At 30.9% G+C, this 20,980-nt stretch overlaps 1 protein-coding gene across 9 annotated transcripts; it reads right to left on the bottom strand.

The window, feature by feature from the left end:
* Positions 1-449: 449 nt before the first annotated feature.
* LOC144844732 (ELAV-like protein 1) lies at positions 450-19,470 on the bottom strand. Of its 9 annotated transcripts, none has more exons than XM_078701774.1 (7): positions 19,098-19,470; positions 15,528-15,729; positions 8,008-8,111; positions 6,114-6,300; positions 4,714-4,984; positions 3,635-3,697; positions 450-2,586 (listed from the first exon to the last, which is right to left on the bottom strand). In XM_078701774.1, exons 1-7 carry the CDS (start codon positions 19,098-19,100, stop codon positions 2,265-2,267), a joined length of 1,152 nt encoding a protein of 383 aa, XP_078557900.1. In that variant the 5' UTR covers positions 19,101-19,470; the 3' UTR covers positions 450-2,264. The 9 variants fall into 9 exon arrangements, with proteins under 9 accessions (XP_078557900.1, XP_078557898.1, XP_078557899.1 ...); XM_078701772.1 differs by lacking the exon at positions 19,098-19,470 and adding an exon at positions 18,046-18,138; XM_078701773.1 differs by lacking the exon at positions 19,098-19,470 and adding an exon at positions 18,046-18,137 and having other exon boundaries at positions 4,714-4,981.
* Positions 19,471-20,980: the final 1,510 nt, after the last annotated feature.

Raw genomic sequence — 20,980 nt, 5'->3', positions numbered from 1 at the left:
TATTAGATGTTTCGATCTCCTTATCCCTGCTTTAGGAAGACGTTCGTCCTTGTCATTACGACTAAGTGATTTAAGTCCGCTCATTACGTCCGCACATTAAATCTTCACATTAAGTCCGTACATTTAGCACGAATGTGCAACATTTCAAGGATTATGTTAATAATTTGGAAATGGTTTGCAACCAATCAATTTATAAATTCCGATGTAAAACTGTGTGCGTATTGTTGAGTTTAGTCGGGAAGTTAGGAACGCTCTTAGCGAATATACAATATGGATCCAAAATGTTACCGAAGCAAGTGGACCAGGCACTGGAATCATGCTATGACCATAAGGCGCTTCCGTAACTAGTTACGTTCATTCATTGTGCGCATGCTATATCCCGATGACCAACATAAATCGAAAGTTCCCTATTGTTCATACACAAAACACAAAGACAAATAATAAAAGTGTTTTCATTTTTGCAGACTTTTTGACACATTTATTCAAAAAGTACAAATGGACATACGTACGTAGCAAAAAAATTTTCCTCAAACAAAATTTGCTCATCATAATAACTTCTCACCAAAATCAATCATTTTGCTGTTATTTTCCAATGAAATTTGAGTAAGTTACTAGTATTTTCAGCCTACCCACTCTTACTCACATTGATAATTTTTAAAATATCTAATTGCTTCTGAAGGAATGTGTGTTATTATATGAAAGACCTTGGCTTCCTTTTTTTTATACTCAACTCTTGCACCATACAAAAATGGAAAATTAATTGATGTTAAACATTTGTAAAACTTTGCACGGTCACTAACTTTGTTGAGTAAAATCGGTTGGCATTGCCATCAAAATCCCTGTCTCATAAAAATTGGGATAAAATTTGTTTAAATAAATGGTTATACCATTATCTTTAAGAAATATCCCTGTAAAATACACACCCTAATGTTACTAAAAATCTTTTGACCATTATATGGCAGAATCTCTTTTGTTTAAGTGCTGCTTGTTTTTTTAACCTTAAACATAGAAGCAAAGAAAACTTTATTCCTTCATCTTGCTATTTCTACATTTTTACGTGATAAATTTGCCTGCGGCGAGTAAAAAATATGGAATTCTTACTGCATATCAAAATATTCCATTTTCTTGTTTTTTTTATATTTAAATCAATTAGCATTTTAAAGAAATAGGTTTTTAGTCTAAGGAGACTGTCATGATTTTGCACCCAACTTACTCTCTTCTATATTTCAGCACAAAATGCTCTTCTCTTTTGTACAATTTCTTTTCAAAAAACTTTTTTAAAAGCAACATGAAAGCAGTTAACTTTTTCTATAACAAAATCACAAAACGTGGCACTAACAATTAAATAAGGGAATTGATTTAACATCTAGATGAAATTTTTATGTGCAATTTTAAATAAATTGTTTGAAGTATTCTATATGATAAAAAGAAATACATTTCATATAGAGTGTTGTAAATAACTATATTAATTAATATTCTATATTTTTTAGATTCTCAAAACATATAACAAGCTTCACATAACAATATAACAGAACCATTAAGAATTCAAGATTTTTTAAGAATTAACATCTAATACGTATGATGCAACAATAAATATATTCAATATTTTGAAATAATTTTAACATTTTTAACTTGAAAACGTGTTATATACATTGTGACCACTACATCATCATTACTTACACCCATGCTGACCATGTTGTCGGGAAGATCATCTAATTTGACATTATCATTTTTTTCAGTCGACAAAGTTTCCTCGTGTTTTGGCAGCTGCAATATTTTGCAAATAAGGACACGTCTAATTTGGTGATATTTTAAAATCATTTCTTCTTTAAAAGAAATAAATGATTTTAGGTAATTAGCACAAAGAGAAGGAAACTAAAATTATACCAAAGAAACATACAAAGTTAATATTCCAAACAAATCAATCAATTATACAGTCCAATTTTCCTAAACACAACACAATATTACACTTTTACAGACTGAAGAAAATAACAACACATGCAAAACCTTTTTCTAAATTATATCTTCTTAAATCAATCATAATAACTCGTCGGCCAATATTAAAGAAAACATGCACAATTTAAAAATTTATCTTAATAAAAGTTAATTACATAAACTTAACCAAAAAAAAGTGCCATCGTTTATGACGAAACTCATCAGCACACTAGACGTGCACGCCACGTGGCGTAAACATTGTTGTTTGGCGATCATCCCGCGTACAAGATGCGTATTGCCCCGGTGGGAGTCGGATTTCAATGTCTACCTTACATTTTCGTCTTGTTGTTTTTAAATGAGACTTGTAGAATGCGTCCTCCTAAGGAATATCCATTTAGGTGTGCAATCGCGCTCAAAGCTTCTTCATAATTTGTCATTGTTACGAATCCATAGCCTTTGCACTTCTGCGACGCAAAGTCCCGAACGACTTTGACGCTGGTTATTGCTCCGAAGGGGCCAAACAACTGGTACAGCAGTTGCTCTTCTGTATCCTGCATCAGATTATAGACAAATATAACCCAACCGTTGCCGTTGTTTGTCATCGCTTGCAAATTCATTGCCGAAAGAACGTCGTTGCCCATTGGTGAATACCTTTACAAAAGAATAGAACATAAATGTCAACACATCTGACTTTAAGAACAATTGATACATAAGTATTAGGATGTTTATTAATTCCAAGAATATCTTGGAAATATTAAGAACATCAAAAGGGAATACTGTCAAATAACACAAGCATTACAAGTGAAATACAATACAAAATGGTTAAAATAACAAAGCAGTTACAAATATGAACAAATGTTACCAAATTACTTCGGTAAATTGTGCAAGAAAAAAAAACGTATGTAAAAATTAGAAAAATAAAATATCTGAAACTGAATGAAGAACAGAAAACCAGCAACCACACGAAATCATCTAGAAAAGATGGAAACAGTTAATAAGATGAAAACTCAATTTGGAAAAATCAAGAATGAGCAAGACACTACAGAAATTTGCCAAACATGTATAAAATAATAATTAATTGTAATTATTTTCTAAAATTTGTATAATATAGTTTGTGGTTGTGTGGCTTGTTGGGGAAATCCACAATATGTTTGTTTTTAAATTTCTTTAGAATAATAATTTTGGTAAAATGTTATTTTGTAAATTTCCAGCTCAAGTTCTGATGAAATTCCAAAGAGAGTAAATAAAAGTAAGAAAATTAGTGGTAACTGATGTAAAAAGAACAAATTATTAAAAACAAAATAGAAATGTTCAGTTAAATTAACTGTGTAACCTCTCCTGACTATAGCAATAAAACTGAAAACAGAATAAAAGCAACATTAAAACAGAAGAATGTCAAATTAAAACATAACAGTATTGAAATATCCTTTCACCCCAAAAAGTTGAGAAAACAGAAAAAAGAAATTTCCAAAAATCACAGAAAAAATACAAAAGCTGAAACCATCCAACCATCTAACGGACTAGTCTATGAAAGATTATTCTTACGTTTTTTTTATAATTGAGAATTGTCTTTTTTTGGCTAGTCAGTGAGTTAGTGGAGAATCCAGCACAAAACTGTGGTTAGGTAGGACAACATTGAACACAGACGAATATGGTTGTCACGAAAACCGGACTACTATCGTTGACCAGTCATACTCACATCGACTGTTTAGGGAAGAGCTTTGCCATGATACCCGACATCTTACTCGAAAGTTGATTCAACCTAGAAGGGGGTATACACATAAAGTCATAGATTTCACTACTTGATAATATATGGGTGGATTAAAAAAAACTCCACTGTGTTACAAGGTGTGAAAGGATATGTCAAACTTGAGCACACAGCAAAAAGCAAACAAGTCATTCAAAAATAAATTTACGCTATATGAAAAAAAATAGAAAGATAGATGTTACGTTCGACTGAAGTATACACGTATCTAGATCATGCTTGGAAAAAGTAAAAGATATAACAGGTCATTTTCACCATAGATTTATTTACGCCCATGATGGTACCCACTCAAATAAGCCAGAATGCAAATTGGTGGATGATTTAGGATTCATATTGGTAAAAGCTGTACTTTTTAGGCATCTAGTAATAATTTTCTTTCTCACTTATTTGAGCGCGAGTGAGCACAAAAAACTTAGTAATTTTTTTAATATTTTGAATGTCAACACTGCATTATTAACAAAAATGACCCAAAAGCATTATTACTACAATAAATAACTTTGTAAATAATAAAATATTGATTTTAAAAAAATATGGAGTAATTCATATATTCATCCTGTTCTTTACAGATAATACCTCATTTTGTTACTAATATCTACAGTATACAAATATTAACACAATATACAAAAATCATACAACATTTATGCTTTATATCTAAGAAATGCATATAAAACAGAGATTTGAATTGAAATCTATACAAATAACATGCTAGCATCTACAACGTGCTAGAAAGACAAATCCCATGTGAAAGATTTCAACTTGTGTTTTGGACATTATTACAGATGAATTGTTGATGCAGTCTAGGCATTATCATAAGTTTATTCTAAAATTGTTAAACAAAGAAATGTCTATTCAGTACCTCATGCAAGCATGCCAGAAAATAATTCATATTGTAAAATTAACCATTTAAAAATAATTACTATTTTATTTATTTTAATTCCATTTTAAAAATAATCGGTTAATATTTATATTAATTTCATAATTGTACATAAAATAAAATAGCAAGGTTCGCATACCTGATGGTAGGTGTACAATGTCGCATGGGTCCTGGCGAGTATCCTCTCGTTCGTGGTGGCGATAAAATGTTAAGTTGACTGAGGGCCGCCGGCGTGAGCGCACACTGTTGGAGCAGCATTTTCTGTTGATTCTGCGATGGATTATTTGCGAATTTCACCGTTATCGGTTCCGTTCCCTTCACTGGAATTGTGTTGTGTAACTTTGCGATCGCATTTTCAGCTTCGGTGCGTCTGTCGTATCTTACGAAACCGACACCTCTGGGTAAACCTGCTTCAACAAAAACAAAAATGTACAATTTCATTTTTCGTATATATTCTAGGTTTTTTTTTTCTTTGAATTTAAGTTTGCTCATAGAAATCTGTGCAAATAATTGTATGCAAAGCCATGTATACTAGTGTATCCAGTCAGAATGAAGGTGGCAGGGAGCAGAGTTATTGTACATTTAATAGTTCTTCATCATATTTATTCATCTGGCAACATAATGGTCTTTCTTGTTTTTAAATAGTATATATGTTTTTAAAATCCGAGATTACATCGATTTCCAAAGTACTATATGTGCATGCAATTGTTTACCATAGTACATGTGTAAAAAAGCATTTTTCTATCTTGCTTGTAATAAACATGCATATTTTGGCTTGTATAGCATGGTTCAATTAGCCAAAATTTGGCCATTAAATATTAAATTAATCATGTTTTAGGTTATTTCCAATGAAAGTCAACCAATTTATTTGTAAAATATTTATTGTAAATAGCAGTATACTAATCAATTAAGATCAGACAATCAGAAATACACAAGGTACAATATGTGTAATTATAAATTTTAGCACCTAAGAAACAAGCAATGTAGAAAGAAGCGATTATTCAAATGAATAATTAATTCGTATAAAAAACATACATGTTTAATGTTAGTAGCGTTTCTACATTCTACTATTTCTATAAACTATAATTAGTGATAAAAATAAGGAAAAACTTCAAACCATCTTATTCATGGCAAATTCATTTTTGTATATTAATTTTCTTATAAATGTATTTCTATGAATAGGCCTTGTGAATGGAATCAGAATAATTTTATTAATCTCTTATATATATATAAAAATATGAACATCGGAAGCTTTACATAGAAATAATTATTATAAAAATGGATACATTATTGTTGTTTTTATCCGTGTTTATTTTAATTGCTATAATTTATATATTTGTTCACTCATAAGCCAGAATTGGATGGTCTTGTTGTAAACAAGAGTGTGATTAAATAAATAAATAAAATTTAAGAGACCATGTTGGTCACCAATCATTTTTAAAATCTTGATTGTAATGCAATACATTTCATTTGCAGTTTAATATGCAAAAATGTTTTTCTCATGAAATAGATGGTTTAATAGCAGTTGGATGTTCCTACCAAAAGAAGTAAGGGAGTTGTTCTCACCCTTACCTGTTGTCTGATCAGTCAACAGGCGTAACGTAATGATCCGTCCAAAGGGGTGAAACAGTTTCTCCAAATCTTCCGGTCCGTAAGACTTGGGTAGTCCACTGATGTATAGATTAGCATCTTTTATGGCAGGACTGCTTGGTCGCGCATAGCTAACCTGTAAAAAGAATGGTATTGGTTCAGACATGTGATCAACTCGAGCAAAGCAACATGTATGGTCTCAAACACCAGCAAGTGAAATGTAGAAATAAGAAATGCAAATTACATATCGTTAACATCAAGACAAGAATTTACAAAATCGGTAGTTGAGCGATGAATATTACATGCACAATAAAAATGTCCTATATTCTTAACATTACTTTAAACACTAATGCAATTTTACGATTGCAGTTGTCATAGCAACCAGGTCAAACCTTCTTCATTTAATTTCTTATGATTATAAATCGATTCTAGCGTACCGATGTATACGACGGACAGAAGGTATGTAGGTAATGTATTTTCACGCTATACCTTTCGTTTTAGTGGTATACCAGTCATACAGAGCCCTTGGCAGTTGAGATCAGCGATGCATGTATTCTATGATAATCATTTAGTTTGCATCCCATTAGTATACAATGACGACGACACACTCGCAATGCAAAATGCCAAGTGTGTGCTTGAAATATCATCTTTATGTGTGTGTGTCAAAACACAACTTGTCCACATTTGTACACTCATTACAGGCATCATATTCACAAATTATACTAGTATCAATTTTTTTACAAAATCATAAATAGTAGGAATATAATAATTTAAGCTATTATTTATTGTAATTTAGCTTATACCGTCATTTTCTAATTTCTATATTATTAACAATCCTTTGTGACTAATAATATTAATCCTTAAGCAAAGGATTAATAATTATCGTTAATAAATTTTAATCTATAAATGAAAATAAAATAAAGACATAATTTTTCTAGCAAATTAGACGGTAAATTTAATATTCTTTATAACTTTCGCTATTGGGTATTCAACACTACATTGATTTTTCTAATATAGAAACACGATAATAAAATGTACCCTCATTTTTGTTTTATTAGGAGAGAAACGGATATTTGAGCAGCAGCCTTCTTCAACAAGAAGCACTTAATTCAACTACACAGCTAAAAGCTAGCCCAGTCCATCAACGAACAATAGAAACGACGTCTGCCTCACAACAATGAGTAATGGATTCATGTCTTACAAAATAACAAATGTTACCACATTAATATAATTATGAATCTCTAACAGGGGATATCTGAAACAGGTGCACTTATGCTTTACGGTTAGCTAGTAAATCTTGCGTTGAAAATAATGGTTTGTAGGTACAGTGAATTACGTCTTGTTTAATGGAATGTTCAAACAATTGTTTTCAACACTGGTCAAAATGTACCAACAAATCTACTATATCATATTGTTAGTTAATATTGACCAACATATTAAACACGGTCACAATTGTTGTAATTCCATCCCTAATTTGGAAGTTGTAGAGACTTGCCTACAATACAATGTCCTTAATATGATAATTACTTACTTGTTCTACTATTATTAGTACACACAAAGATAAACCAAACACACAAGCATAGCAAAATCATATGTAATGAAATAATAACATCAATAAAATAATATACAACAAATATAAAAGAATATAAAAAGTGGGCACAAATGAAAAGCAGATGGGATAGGGAATAACTGGATATTGAAAGCATTGCTTTGTTTACGTAAATACAAAAGCCAATTCAGGAATGATTTTTTGTTTGTTTGGGAGTTTGGTTGCTTGGAGAAAAATTTGAGCGTTTTTGAGGAACAATATTTTTGCCTTATACGAGCTTTGACCTTTGCCTACCTTTATCATCTTGTCTTGAAGTTTTAATGCGTTTAAGGTCTTTACGGCCTTGTCCGCGTCGGCCGACTTCATATAATTTACAAAGCCGTACCCCAAACTCTGTCCTGTGGGGACACCAAAGGAAAAGAAAGAATGCAACGTTAAATAAGCAAAGAAAAAAATCAAATAGTATGAACGACTAATACAAAATCATAAAAGAATGCAAAATCATAATAGAATTGTTAGGTGTTTAATAACAAAGAATTGGCCACGTTAGTTAAAAACTCAACTGGTCATTTTTAAATGACCCCTTTAATCCGAGAAATCTTCTGCTGAAACTGTGCTCGCTTTTTTTCAAACAAAAGGTTGTACAGCCTGGATGCAAGGTATGAACCTAGAATTTCATGGTAATCTGGTTAAGCATATTCTATAAAAGTTGTATCATTGACTTGATCATGACCGAAACTTCACATTTGTCCTTTTTGAGGATATTACATTATGCAAATAACCTCTAGGTCTTGTCACCTACTTTTTACAGATACCAATAGCATACTTGTTTTCATACATTGGTCTGTCGTTGACAGGTCTAGCAGGTTTCAACTTATCTTACAAATCATAACTCAAAACAACCAAGTGTCAGTAGACACACAAAGCAAAAATAAATCATTAATTAAAGCTTAATTGTGCAAAATTAATTACATTCAGTGATGCTATGCATAACTATCGAGTTCAAATCATATTTTTAGAAAATGATCAACTGTATTAGCCATAGCATAGCAGTATTGTTGTAAAGTGAAAGAAGTAAAAATTAAATTTAAAAAAAAATGCATTATTATATTACATATTATTTTCCTATTATAACTGCCGACCTTTGTTTCGGATGACAATGGATAAATAAAGAATTTATCAAAAGTTTCACGGTAGTATCTATTTCCAGCTGATAATTCTATGTTTATATTTTTTATGTCCGTATCATAACTAGATGGTTTACTAATATGATTATTCCATATTTTCTTTTCTAGTCCACTAGTGTGTACATTTACTCTTCTTATGCGATGGTTTTATAATTCGGAATTACTCTCAAATGACCAAAACTTGTTTGTTCTTACGGCTTCAAAATTCCTTGGGGTAATTTCGAATGCATATCTAATAATATTCCTTACTGCATCAGTCGCTACAATTATGTTAATTAACCTAGGTGAAATTGCTATTCTCTCGACTGTGTTTAAAAGCCTAGAGCCTATGACAAGCCAAGTGTGACGAATCCTCCGAGACGTGCTAAAACACAAGATAGGGTCATGGGATTAATCTTCAAGAAAACCCCATTTTGACCAAGAACCAAAGTAATATTTTGTGTAGGCCTACGACGAATAGGCGTTCTATTGATATTGATCCAGTTGCTCGTATTACACAGTATTGGTAATTCTACACCCCACACATCAGCATATATAATCCACTCTACGCAACTTTGCTGTCATTTTTTATGCCACAATTGTTTCATCAATCGTTCGTTATTGGTGCATATAAAAAAAATATTCTTACTCATATCTTAATCATACCATGTGTTGCAAATACTCAGTTCACATTCTTAATGCGAAACAATGATAAATCATTTTGTGTCGGATAATATGCCCATACAAAATATACCCCAATTAACTATTATTTAAAATAATGTATTGACATACAGCCATACAAATATCTAGGTTTTTAATCTAACAAAACAATGTGATTAAGAATAATCAACACATTTAATTATACAAAAGAAGTTAATTACACAAAAAAAAAGTCAATTTCCCTCCAAACACAGGACAACAAAAGATAAAACTTTCAACAAAGACCACAATGGTCATGAATTTAAATGGCTTTAAATATAATATGTTTATGTACGTCCCAATTTACAATGGATTGGTAATTGGTTGATTGAACATCTGCCATGCTTGTGTTGTGGTATAGTTTAACTAACATCCTAGTCAATGGGCCCAAGTGTGGCCTAATCACCACCTACTGAGTGTTAACACTGTCTGTGTAAAGACACTGTGATATATTGGGTTTGAAGTTATAAGTAGGTGTTTACAAGTTAATTACTGTCTATTATTTTGGAGTAGAATTTTTTATAAAGAAAATTAAGCTATTTCTTTATTTTTTTAAAACAAATTGTGCTATATATCTGCATTACATTATTCATGGTTATGATAAAATTAATACTGTAACATTAAATATTATAACAAATTCAAGATAATGCTATTTTATATTTTTTATTATTTTTTGAAATATTTTAAAGCAATTTCCTTTATTTTTTAAAATTATTAATTTATTCATTACTATGGTTGCACTGTTATACTGTAACATTAAATATTATAGCAAATTTAAGATAATGCTATTTTATATTTTTTTAAATATTTTTGGGGAGAAAATTAAGCTATTTTCATTATTTTTTTAAATTATTAATTTATTCATTACTATGGTTATGACAACATTAATAACATTAAATATTATAGCAAATACAAGATTATGCTATTAATATAACAGTGAGAAACCCCAAGATTAATGTGATGAGAAATTTACACACTTATGATGTTTTTAGGAAGGAAAACTGCAATTATAAAACATGATGGTATTGCATGTCTTATCAGGAACCAGGACTTCCTCAATTGTTCTTTGTTATCAACAAAAGCCATGACTGAATACAGTAGGCCTACCATAGTGTACAAAGTTGTATCAATAAGTAGTAGGAGAACCCTGGATAGAAAAAGAGTAACCACAATAATACTGGTTACAAAATTAGATACAAATTTCATGGGTTATTCAATTTCTAAAAAAATTCAATAGATTTTATAATTTAAGAAACCAGATGAATAAACCCATGGTGGTTTAAATAAATAATGTATTATAAATATTTTTATACGACATAATAGTTACAAAAATATTCTAATAAAAGTCAAATTTATCCTTTGTTTTTGCATTCAAAATGTCAATAAAAGCAGAGCTCATTAGAATGTGGGCATCTCCAAATTCCATCCAGCCATTTTTAACTGACAGAAGGCAGAGTAGTAAATCACACAGAGGTAATTCAACACTAGAAATAGGCAGACTGAGTGGTATCTGCTGTTCATAAGTAAGCAGTGGCACACGACCAATTGTATCAGGCATGTACAAGTAATTGGACAATTGGGACCATGTTATTGGCTGCCAATGACATGGCTGTCTCATGTAGGTCATTTGAAAATTATATACAAAGTAGCAGAAATCCATGCCGCTTTTTATTTTAAAATTCAAAATAATAAGTAATGATGTTTTGCTTTTAATATCAATCAATGTTTATAAATAATATTTGATTTATTAATAATATGTATCTGCTATTTGAATACTGAACTAGCAATTTAAAAAATATTATATAATAATGTACAATCAATATAGTAGTCCCAAAAATTTGGCAATTACCTAGCTAAGCAAGGCAGGTACATGATATAATAACATAATATAATATTACCTATTTTAAAATGTTATTTATGGTAGCAACTAATTATGTTTGAATGTTGCCGTTGTATTTAGAAAGATAAAAAAAAATGTATATAATGTGACATAGCATTATTAGATAAGAGAAACATTTCATCTTTCTAATAATGGACGTCTAAAAGCCATTGCTAATTTTAATAAGAAAACGTTTGCTTATGTTTATTCGATGCATACACAAGAATACGGTTTCTATGGCAATAATCTAGCCAATATCCATTACTACTCCGAATGGTTAGTTATGCTGTTCAGTCGTGGCATGTATTTTTTTTTATATAAATGCATTATAATAAAAACATTTCCGTTCAAGTGGATGTTTTTGCACAAAATTTAATATATAAAATGCAAGTTATATTGTACATTACATATATGATACTTATTGATTTGTATTATTGTTAGTGCAGCATTTGTATTTGTATGGCCGAGGTTATATTATAAAATTATATTTTATTACAGAATATTGAATGGAGATGCAAAACACGATATTGGTTTCTTTCAACGAACCATTTAACGATGTCCAATATAGAAACATTCACTATTTATTTAGGGGTTTCTTTCTCGTGAACAAGTTTAATTTACCGCCAACCAATTAATGATCTAAAAAAGTACTTAGAATTTTCACATGTATACTAATTATCATTGATTGCCGAATGTACTTTAGCAAGTTCAAAGTTCAACTGATCTATAGAAACATGTGCTAAATAAAACAACCTAATTTTAGATATGAAGGAAGATTATGTGTATCTCAATGTGTGTTGGCAACTTGGTAACCCTGGCATTAAAAATCCCACCTATTTTAATGTTGACTGAGAATGGGATCTAGGGATCTATAAACCGCATTTATAAAGCTCTGTCTACACTATTAAACTTTATGTGACAAAAAATGTGATGTGCCCATATATGGACATGTCATACCAATACCATATTTGGGCCATATCACTACCATATTTAGGCACATCACACTTTTTTTGTCAAACTAGTGTGAGACAGAGCTTAAGGCGAGCTTTCATGGAACCTAATTTCATTCCAAGCAGGATGGATATTTACATGGGAGTATTTTTTTTTTTTGCGTTACGTAATATAAAAAAGAAAATGAATCCTGTAAACAAACCTATTACTGTACTAATTTTACCTTTTATTTATTTTAACACGCACATTCTTAAATGTGTATAAATTGTATATTATAATAAAAAAGCCAAGTCGTACAACTTTAAGCTTCTATTAAGAATTACATGACCTTGGGCTGAATTCATAATTTCCGTTCTCTCAAATTATGCAGCAAACATATTTCATATGCATTATTAACATACGGCTAGGTAGATATTTTATACCAAATTCTCTATGAATTTTATGATGGTATGTCAAAATTGTGTAATTTAAAAAAAATGTTTTCCTAGCTTCATGATTCATCTTGTCATCGGGGTAAGTTTATTTTATATGCGCTATAAGATATCACCTCTTAATTATAGATTCATGTATGTTAATTTTACCATAACAGTTATAGACATACAATGTAAGTGGATGGATTCGATGGGACTTGGAAAAAGTGATCATCAATCAGTTTAAATTGGTTAATTAAAGCATTGTATCATGTCATCGTTTGTTAATTATTCTGCTACCCAAGACATAGATGATTGGTGATCGTGACATAATGATGCTTGGCTATTTTTGTTATTCCTAGTAACACAGATGCACAAAGACGATGAATCAAATCCACACAATACAAAATAATGAAGACTCTAAAGGTCAAATATTATAATTAGTTTAGGTGACGATTGCTTTGGATAAATTTAAAGACAATTTCTATTTTAACTATGTCACCGGCAAGAACTATCTATATAAATATATTAATATTAATTATATTCATTACTAAGTATAATTTATAATAAGCATTTTCTAAAACAACAATTTCTATTTTAACTATGTCGCTGACATTCATTCATGTGTTTTATTTTAAATATTAATTCTATTCATTTCTAAATGTAAATTATACTAAGCAATTAATTTATTTTAACGAGGTTGTCAGAAAGGGTTTTGTTACTGAACAAGGTCTTAGGTGGTAATATTTTATACCAAATACTACCTAGCATTCATTTAATGCCTTGTAATGATGCATTTTTAAATATCATTAATAATATTAAACAAATCAAAGGTGTATTGTAAATATTCATTACTACTAATAATAATATCAGAACTTATAGCAATCTGTAATTAATTTTTATACAATTTAATAGATTATGTATTATTTTATTGTAATTAATTAAATAAAACAATATTCATTAATACTAATAATAATATCTGAATTTATAGTAATCTGTACTTAATTATCTTTAAACAATTTAATATTAACTATTAAAACATTTAATTTTATTGTAATTAATTTAATGTACATAAACATTTTTCATTATTTCCATCTACATACATCACATTACACCTTTTAAAATATCAATATTTCACTTCAAGTAAACAAAGAAAAAAAAAACCCTAATTATTACCATCAATAAAAAAATATTGGACAAAGTATTACAGATAGGAAGCCACACAGTACAGTAATTGTTAGCAGTCACACCTTAATAAGAAGAGGTCTGTACTATAGACAACAATAAAGCAATAAAAACCAAACATGACAAAAGCATATATTGTAACATCAACCACATCTTCACCATGTAAAGCAGTTTAAAATATGCTACATGACGTTCAATGGATCAGAATAATCACCATCCATTAACTGGTTTTTTGTTTGCCAAGATGTTAAAACAATTTACTAATTTACTGTATTATTTGCCTGTATTTGGTGGATTTAATATCTACTTTATACCAAATTGTATTTTAATGCTTTCAACAAAAAGATTCTTCATCGTGGATAGTTCAGATGAATATAAACCATGCCAATTCTAGTCTTTAAATCCAGACTATTACTATGACCTTTTTACGAAACCATCAAACCACGGTTTAATTGTTGCGAAAAGTACATTACTTGAGAAAAATGAATTTATATCATAGTTTTACTTTTAATTCACTTGAAAAATTATTTTGAAAACATGTCTAAAAATGTAATCATAATTACAGTATTCAGTAATAGTATTTCAGGCAAAATGCAAATTTACTTTGAGGTTAATTTGTGTGTTTATAATGCTGCTTTTATTGTTATTGATTCATATTGTTGGGTTTGCATTCAAAACCGTGACAAAGAAGATTAAGTTACATATTATGAAAAGATACACTGTTTAACATTGGTAGATGAAATTAATTGACACTATGGGTTTATGGTCAACTATCTATTGTATGGGGAGCAAAGAAGAAAATTAGGGGGTGGGGGGAAGAGAATGAAATCCGAATTTATTTGTGGTAAACATCTATTGTATGGGGAGAAAAGATGAAAATTAGAGGAGGGGGGTAATAAAATCCTAATTTATTTATGTTAAACATCTATTGTATGGGGAGCAAAGATGAAAATTAGAGGTAAATAAAATCCAAATTTATTTATTTATCTATTTTATGGGTGGGGGGAGGTGGGGGAGTGGTTGGGCAAAGATGACAATTTGCGGGGAATAAAATCCAAATTTATTTATTTATGGGCAACATCATTGTATGGGGTGCAAAGAAGAAAATCCAAATTTATTTATGGTTAACATCTAATACATGGGGAGCAAAGAAGACAATTAGGGGGAAAATAAAATCCAAATTTATTTATGGTCAACCTCATTGTATGGGGAGCAAAGAAGAAAATTGGGGGAAAATAAAATCCAAATTTATTTATTTATGGTCAACATCTATTGTATGGGGAGCAAAGATGAAAATTAAAGGGGAAATAAAAACAAATGTATTTATTTTTACAAGATTTATTAGGAGATTGTAAGCGACCAGTTTAATACACCTGAAGATACGGATATTATTCTAAAGCTCTGGTTACACTATCAAATTTGTTGTGACAACAAAATGTGATGTGCCCATATATGGACATGATGATGTCATATCACTACCATATTTGGGCATTTTGGAATAGTTTAGAAAGAGGGTTAACATACCAGAAACTTTGTCTCGGATGAGTTTGCAGCTTTCAATCTCGCCAATACTGCTAAACAACGATCGTAGCTCCTCTTGTGTTAATGATTGCGGCAGGTAGTTCACGATTATATTAGTCCGCGATCCATCCTCTTCGCACTGTTGCATGGTGGGATTTGGTTTTTGTTGGCAAATCATTCCATTAATTTGGCTATCCATAGTAGTCTGCAAAAAAATTATGCATTTTTGTTTTTTAGTATAAAAACAAGAACATGTAGGTATATAATATGGTGGTAGTGTTTATAGTTTAGACCCCCTTTTTCTGTAGCTAATAAAAATGAAAATTTAATATTAATATACAAAACATCTAGCCTATACGTAAACCATAAATCCTTTTACATTTTCTTGATGTATATAACTATGCAGATCAGTCATAATCAATTTATAAAAAAAAATTGAAGCTTAATGTACAGTACAATGTGTAGTAAGAAACCTACTGCTATATTAGCATAATACAGACTTATTTGATTATAGAAATTCATTCTGAATACTGAAAACCTCTATTCCTTAGAGCTTGCTCTTCTTCTAGGGAAGTTCCATTATGCCAAATGGGTTTGTAATATCATTTTAAGAGGTTGTAGTCTGAAACTGCATTATAGGCTGCAGCAGCTGAACAAAGCCCATTTATATTCTGGACGCAATTTTTGCTTTGTTTTAATGAACACACACAATATACTGCTGTCAATTAAAATCATGGTTCAGACTAATCTTGTTTCGTTTCTTTCACAATTAAATTCTCAACTCTATTTTATATCCAACAATAAAGAATATCTCCACAATGCTTGAAACTACATACAGAATTCCATTTGAAGAAAAAAAAATTGAATACAGGCTTTCTGTAAGACTAAGATTTGACTACTAGTAGTAGTTAGCTATTCCTAACAGGCCAGTTTTTTACTAACCCATACAGTAGTAATATTAAGGCAGATTTTGACTCAAACTGGCAGTGTGGCACAAAGGAAAATATATTTTAATTTAAATTAAATTTAAAATACAATTACCATTTTAAACAGATATACAATATTCATAGTTATTAGGATAATATTAATACATCATGAATAAAATTATATAGAAAATGCATTAGTAATGCCTGAAACAAGGTTCACGTTTAGTTTTCAAGATTTAACTCCTAAAATATTATAATTTGTGACGCAGATATTGAGGTTTTGAATGCCCGAGGATAATAGTTGACAGAAGGTCGTTTGAATGCATGCACAGCCATCAATTAGCCATTTTACATCTGAGCAGCTCCTTTAGAAAATTACAAGAAATTGCTTCTACCGTTGTAATCATTCTACAACTTGCAGATTGATGTGAGATGAAACATTGGACAGTGAGCGGCGGCGAACATGGCATGCTGCTTGCGTGGCTACTACTGTGCTAGTGTATGTTTCAATAATGACCTACTTTCATTTAAGAGTGATTCTTGGATCGAAATAATTCAAATTCACTATTAAAAATGCAGACAGCGCAAGTCAGATTTAGATGTAGAAATTCCGAGATTAAGAATACAAGTTAAAGACCAACTCTTTGAACAATTACAACATTACAAAATAAATTTTAACTTAAAATTATTTTTCAATTTATTTTTCTTTCAGATTAGGAGGACTAAAATGTAAAAAAACAAAAACAAAATTTCCAAACCACATTGTTTACTGCATTCATGATTCACATAGAAAATATTTATTCTAAATTTATATATTTTTTTAATTTTAAGGATTGTAAATATTAATAAGTTTAGGCTATCACTACTATATTTTGTCCAGACTTGAATGGTCAGCTCATGAGCTTGAATTCCCACATTTTTAAGCTGTTTACAAGTTAGCCATGTGCGTACTGTGAAAGTGTTATAATTTATATCCAGGGTCCAAAATAAATCACCTGAACAACAAGCAGAGACCCTCTGAAAGTCCACAATAAATTTAGAATCCCAACATTGATAATACTAATTGGTCTAGGCCTACATTAAAATAGTTATTTATATGCAAACAGCATTAACAATATAGAACAAGTGTTTACAATTAAAGTGCTAGCTTTATCACTACTGAATTAAATTCTTAATTCATGCAGGCTCATTGTTTGCAGACACAATACACAAATACAACTGAAAGGAAATTACCCTAGATAGGGCAGATGTTCTGGGATAATAAGATTCCTTAAAGAAAGTAATTCATTTATTGGTTTTGCCAAGTATTCAGATAAAGAAACTTGGACCTATATTGATGACATTATTTTATAAAAATAAAAGGTTTTGTCTGTATACCTCCTAGGCCTATTATTAGCTAGCTAGAACTTGAAGAAAGCCTAAATTGTAATTCATGCATGCACGTCATTATTAATATTATAATTATAAAAAAGGTTACTAGGCTTAGGCCTAACTGCAGTACCCTAGGTTATAGCCTAGGCCTAACCATCTATTTATCATGCTGTATTAGGGCCTGGCCAAGGTAAATTTGAAATCAAAATGATAAAAAAGCACACCTCAAAAAAATCCATGATGATTGTCAATCCAAAACTTTTTAGTCAATCAATACTAAAAAATAAGCAGCCTACTGTACTACCAGACGACTAATTATGCTTGACGTGATCTATCCAACCTAAATGACAAATCAGACATTCAATTTGAACTTTTCTACTTGATTGAAAGCTCACCTAGCCTATTAATGTTACAGCTGTACCTCCCCTTTTTGGAGAGCGGCACTGAATTATGCTAAAAATAAACACGCGCCCATCTGGGGACAACCCACTAACACATCTCGCGCGCGTTTTTCCCAGACAAAATCGAATGCCATGTCTAGCATGCATGAGCAGAAACTACACCAACTCTACTTTCTAGTCCAGGCAGGCTGCGGCATGTTTTGTCTGCCATAAAAAAAAAGGTTGCTAATAGTTGACAAAACGTTAGTAAAGAACTACAAATAAGTACGAATATTCATTCAGATTTAATATATACAGTAAACACGAAAGTATTTTATAGGCGTAGGCCTAGTGCATGAGATTACCGACGGCACGCGACCAAACAAAACACCGGTCATGCATGAGCAGAGTGAGGAGGGATCGGAATGAATGTTCTCCACCTAAATTCTTCCTTTGTCTTACTTTTACTCTTACATACATATTATAACATCGCTTTGAAAAATATCCTAAATTAAAACAATACATTAAGAATAATGAAACAAGAGTAATGCGTAGGCAAAGGCCTAGCCTACTACATAACAGCACAACTACAAATGTCGCAAGTCGTTCGAGCTATCCTCCTCAAGTGTATGATGTGGGGGTGGATCACATCGTAGCCTACACTGTTAATATTTTCGTAACTAGGGCCTAGGCTATGCCTATTCATTTTCTAAATAAAAATCTATCCTACCTAAAGCATGTCTTCGTGTTTAACCATCTGAATTAGTAACTAAGAATAAGATTATAATAAGAATAACAAACCAAGCAAGAAAAGTAGTCGTCCACGAACCCGGTGAGTCAAGAATAGTTCAAATGTACAAAGTAAAATGCAAATTTCAAAAAGAATTTGTACTTACCATCTTGTTGTTAGAATTCGTAAAGTTGATTTAGGCTATCTCCAAACAAATACGGAAATTCGAATTTAGAATTTTATAATATATAGATATTTATTTTTTATTGCGAAAATTCAAAAATCAATCTGCTCGTCGACGAAGAATCAACTGCAAGTTCAATTTGCCGGTTTTGATAAAATCACTTCTCTCTCAAACAGAATCGAATAAATATACCATAAATTGCAGGTACTTAAAGAAATAAAAAAGTAAAAACCAAAATAATAACGCAAACAGTGCTAAGGTATATCTTCTTGATAAATATGTGTAGTGAAACTGATGCACTAAGTTGTAAGAGAGAGAATGATCAAGAACCTCACACCAAACAACGTACTGTTAAATAAAATGAATGGTAAAATCAGTGACATTGTCTACCTTTTATATAGTCTCACTCAACAACGATTGCTAGCGTACTAAAGTAGTCCAATCAGTTTTCATTAAAAAACATCTTTTACAAACTCATATTATTCAAATAAAATGATTATACCCATAATTATTAATATCTTTAATTAATATTTTATATATATATATATATATATATTATTTTGGAAATTATAGTGTTATGATTGTAAGTCCAAATGGGATTCTTGCGGTTTAATACCATCGACAGCGTAATCCGTCTAAAGTCGGTGATCTCACTTTTTTTAGCTATCCGACAGAATTCATTTTTGCTATTGATATCATTCTATCTCTGGTATAGAATACTACTACTAGTGAATGTAATTCATAAATTTGTTGAAATCCTATTTTACGGAAATAACTTGAAATCTATGCGTAACAACAAAAGCTAAATGTCATGTATAAGGCATACGATACGTCGTGAAAATACACCTGTAAAATTCACAAAAATACCTTCCATTTACGACTAACAAGCTTTACCCGGCGAAAACATTTAACAAATAGCAGCGGCGTTACAACAGACAAATCAAGATTAGTAACATTATTTGCAGCTGAACAATTCATTATAGTTTTTCACTATGTTTTGTTACTTCTTTATATTTGTTACATCGGCCTACTTGAATTGCGTTCTCAATTTGTTCACTGACGCGCACACCGAATTGTCACGAATATTAAGTTGGTAAATTTTTCTTATATTTTTAGAACTTTTGATACAGATAATTAGTTAGCATGATATTCGTAAAACCTCGCCACCATACCTATATTAACTATCATTTTCAATATTATTTTCATCACTCATCATTTTACATATTATTTCTTATCATAGCCACATGCACCCTATTCGGTAAAAACCAGCAACACACAATCACCAGTCACCACAAACTATACTCAGCTTTTCCTATACAACTTCCATTATATCATGTATGCCGCCAACGTTAGTGACAAAAATCGGTACCCCAATCACCCCCACCACCACCAGAGCTCAGTCACTAAGTAACCAGGTATCTGATCTGTACCACTATGGTATGATACTACATACACCAAATCCTTTAGGGGCGCCTGATGAAGGGTGGTAGGGGCGCATCCCTACCGATTGACAGCTAAATTATTATATAACTTATTTTGATCCCGGATCTTCCCCCTACTAGTACTAGACCTACTCCGATCCTATATTGTATTATGTTGTTACATCGAGTATTACTACAGTGTAATGCTAATACATTAATTCAATATTTATTCAAAGTATCACATCAGCTTGTAAACGAAATCAGTTTTACTGTTTTTATGTTGTTAGTCAAATAATCATTTCCGATTTCATCGTGTGAGTCAGGCTGCTGTAACCTACCTCCAGCCAACTGAAAGACCCACCTGGAAGTGAAACGCGTGCGCGTAATATATAGTTGATTGACAGACGGTTGGATCGTGACGTCATGATGGACTGAGTTGTGCCC

The sequence above is a fragment of the Antedon bifida genome, chromosome 6, assembly GCF_963402885.1.
Source record: "Antedon bifida chromosome 6, ecAntBifi1.1, whole genome shotgun sequence".
In the NCBI taxonomy this organism is placed as follows: domain Eukaryota; kingdom Metazoa; phylum Echinodermata; class Crinoidea; order Comatulida; family Antedonidae; genus Antedon; species Antedon bifida.
This window is presented reverse-complemented; position numbering and strand designations above follow the sequence as displayed.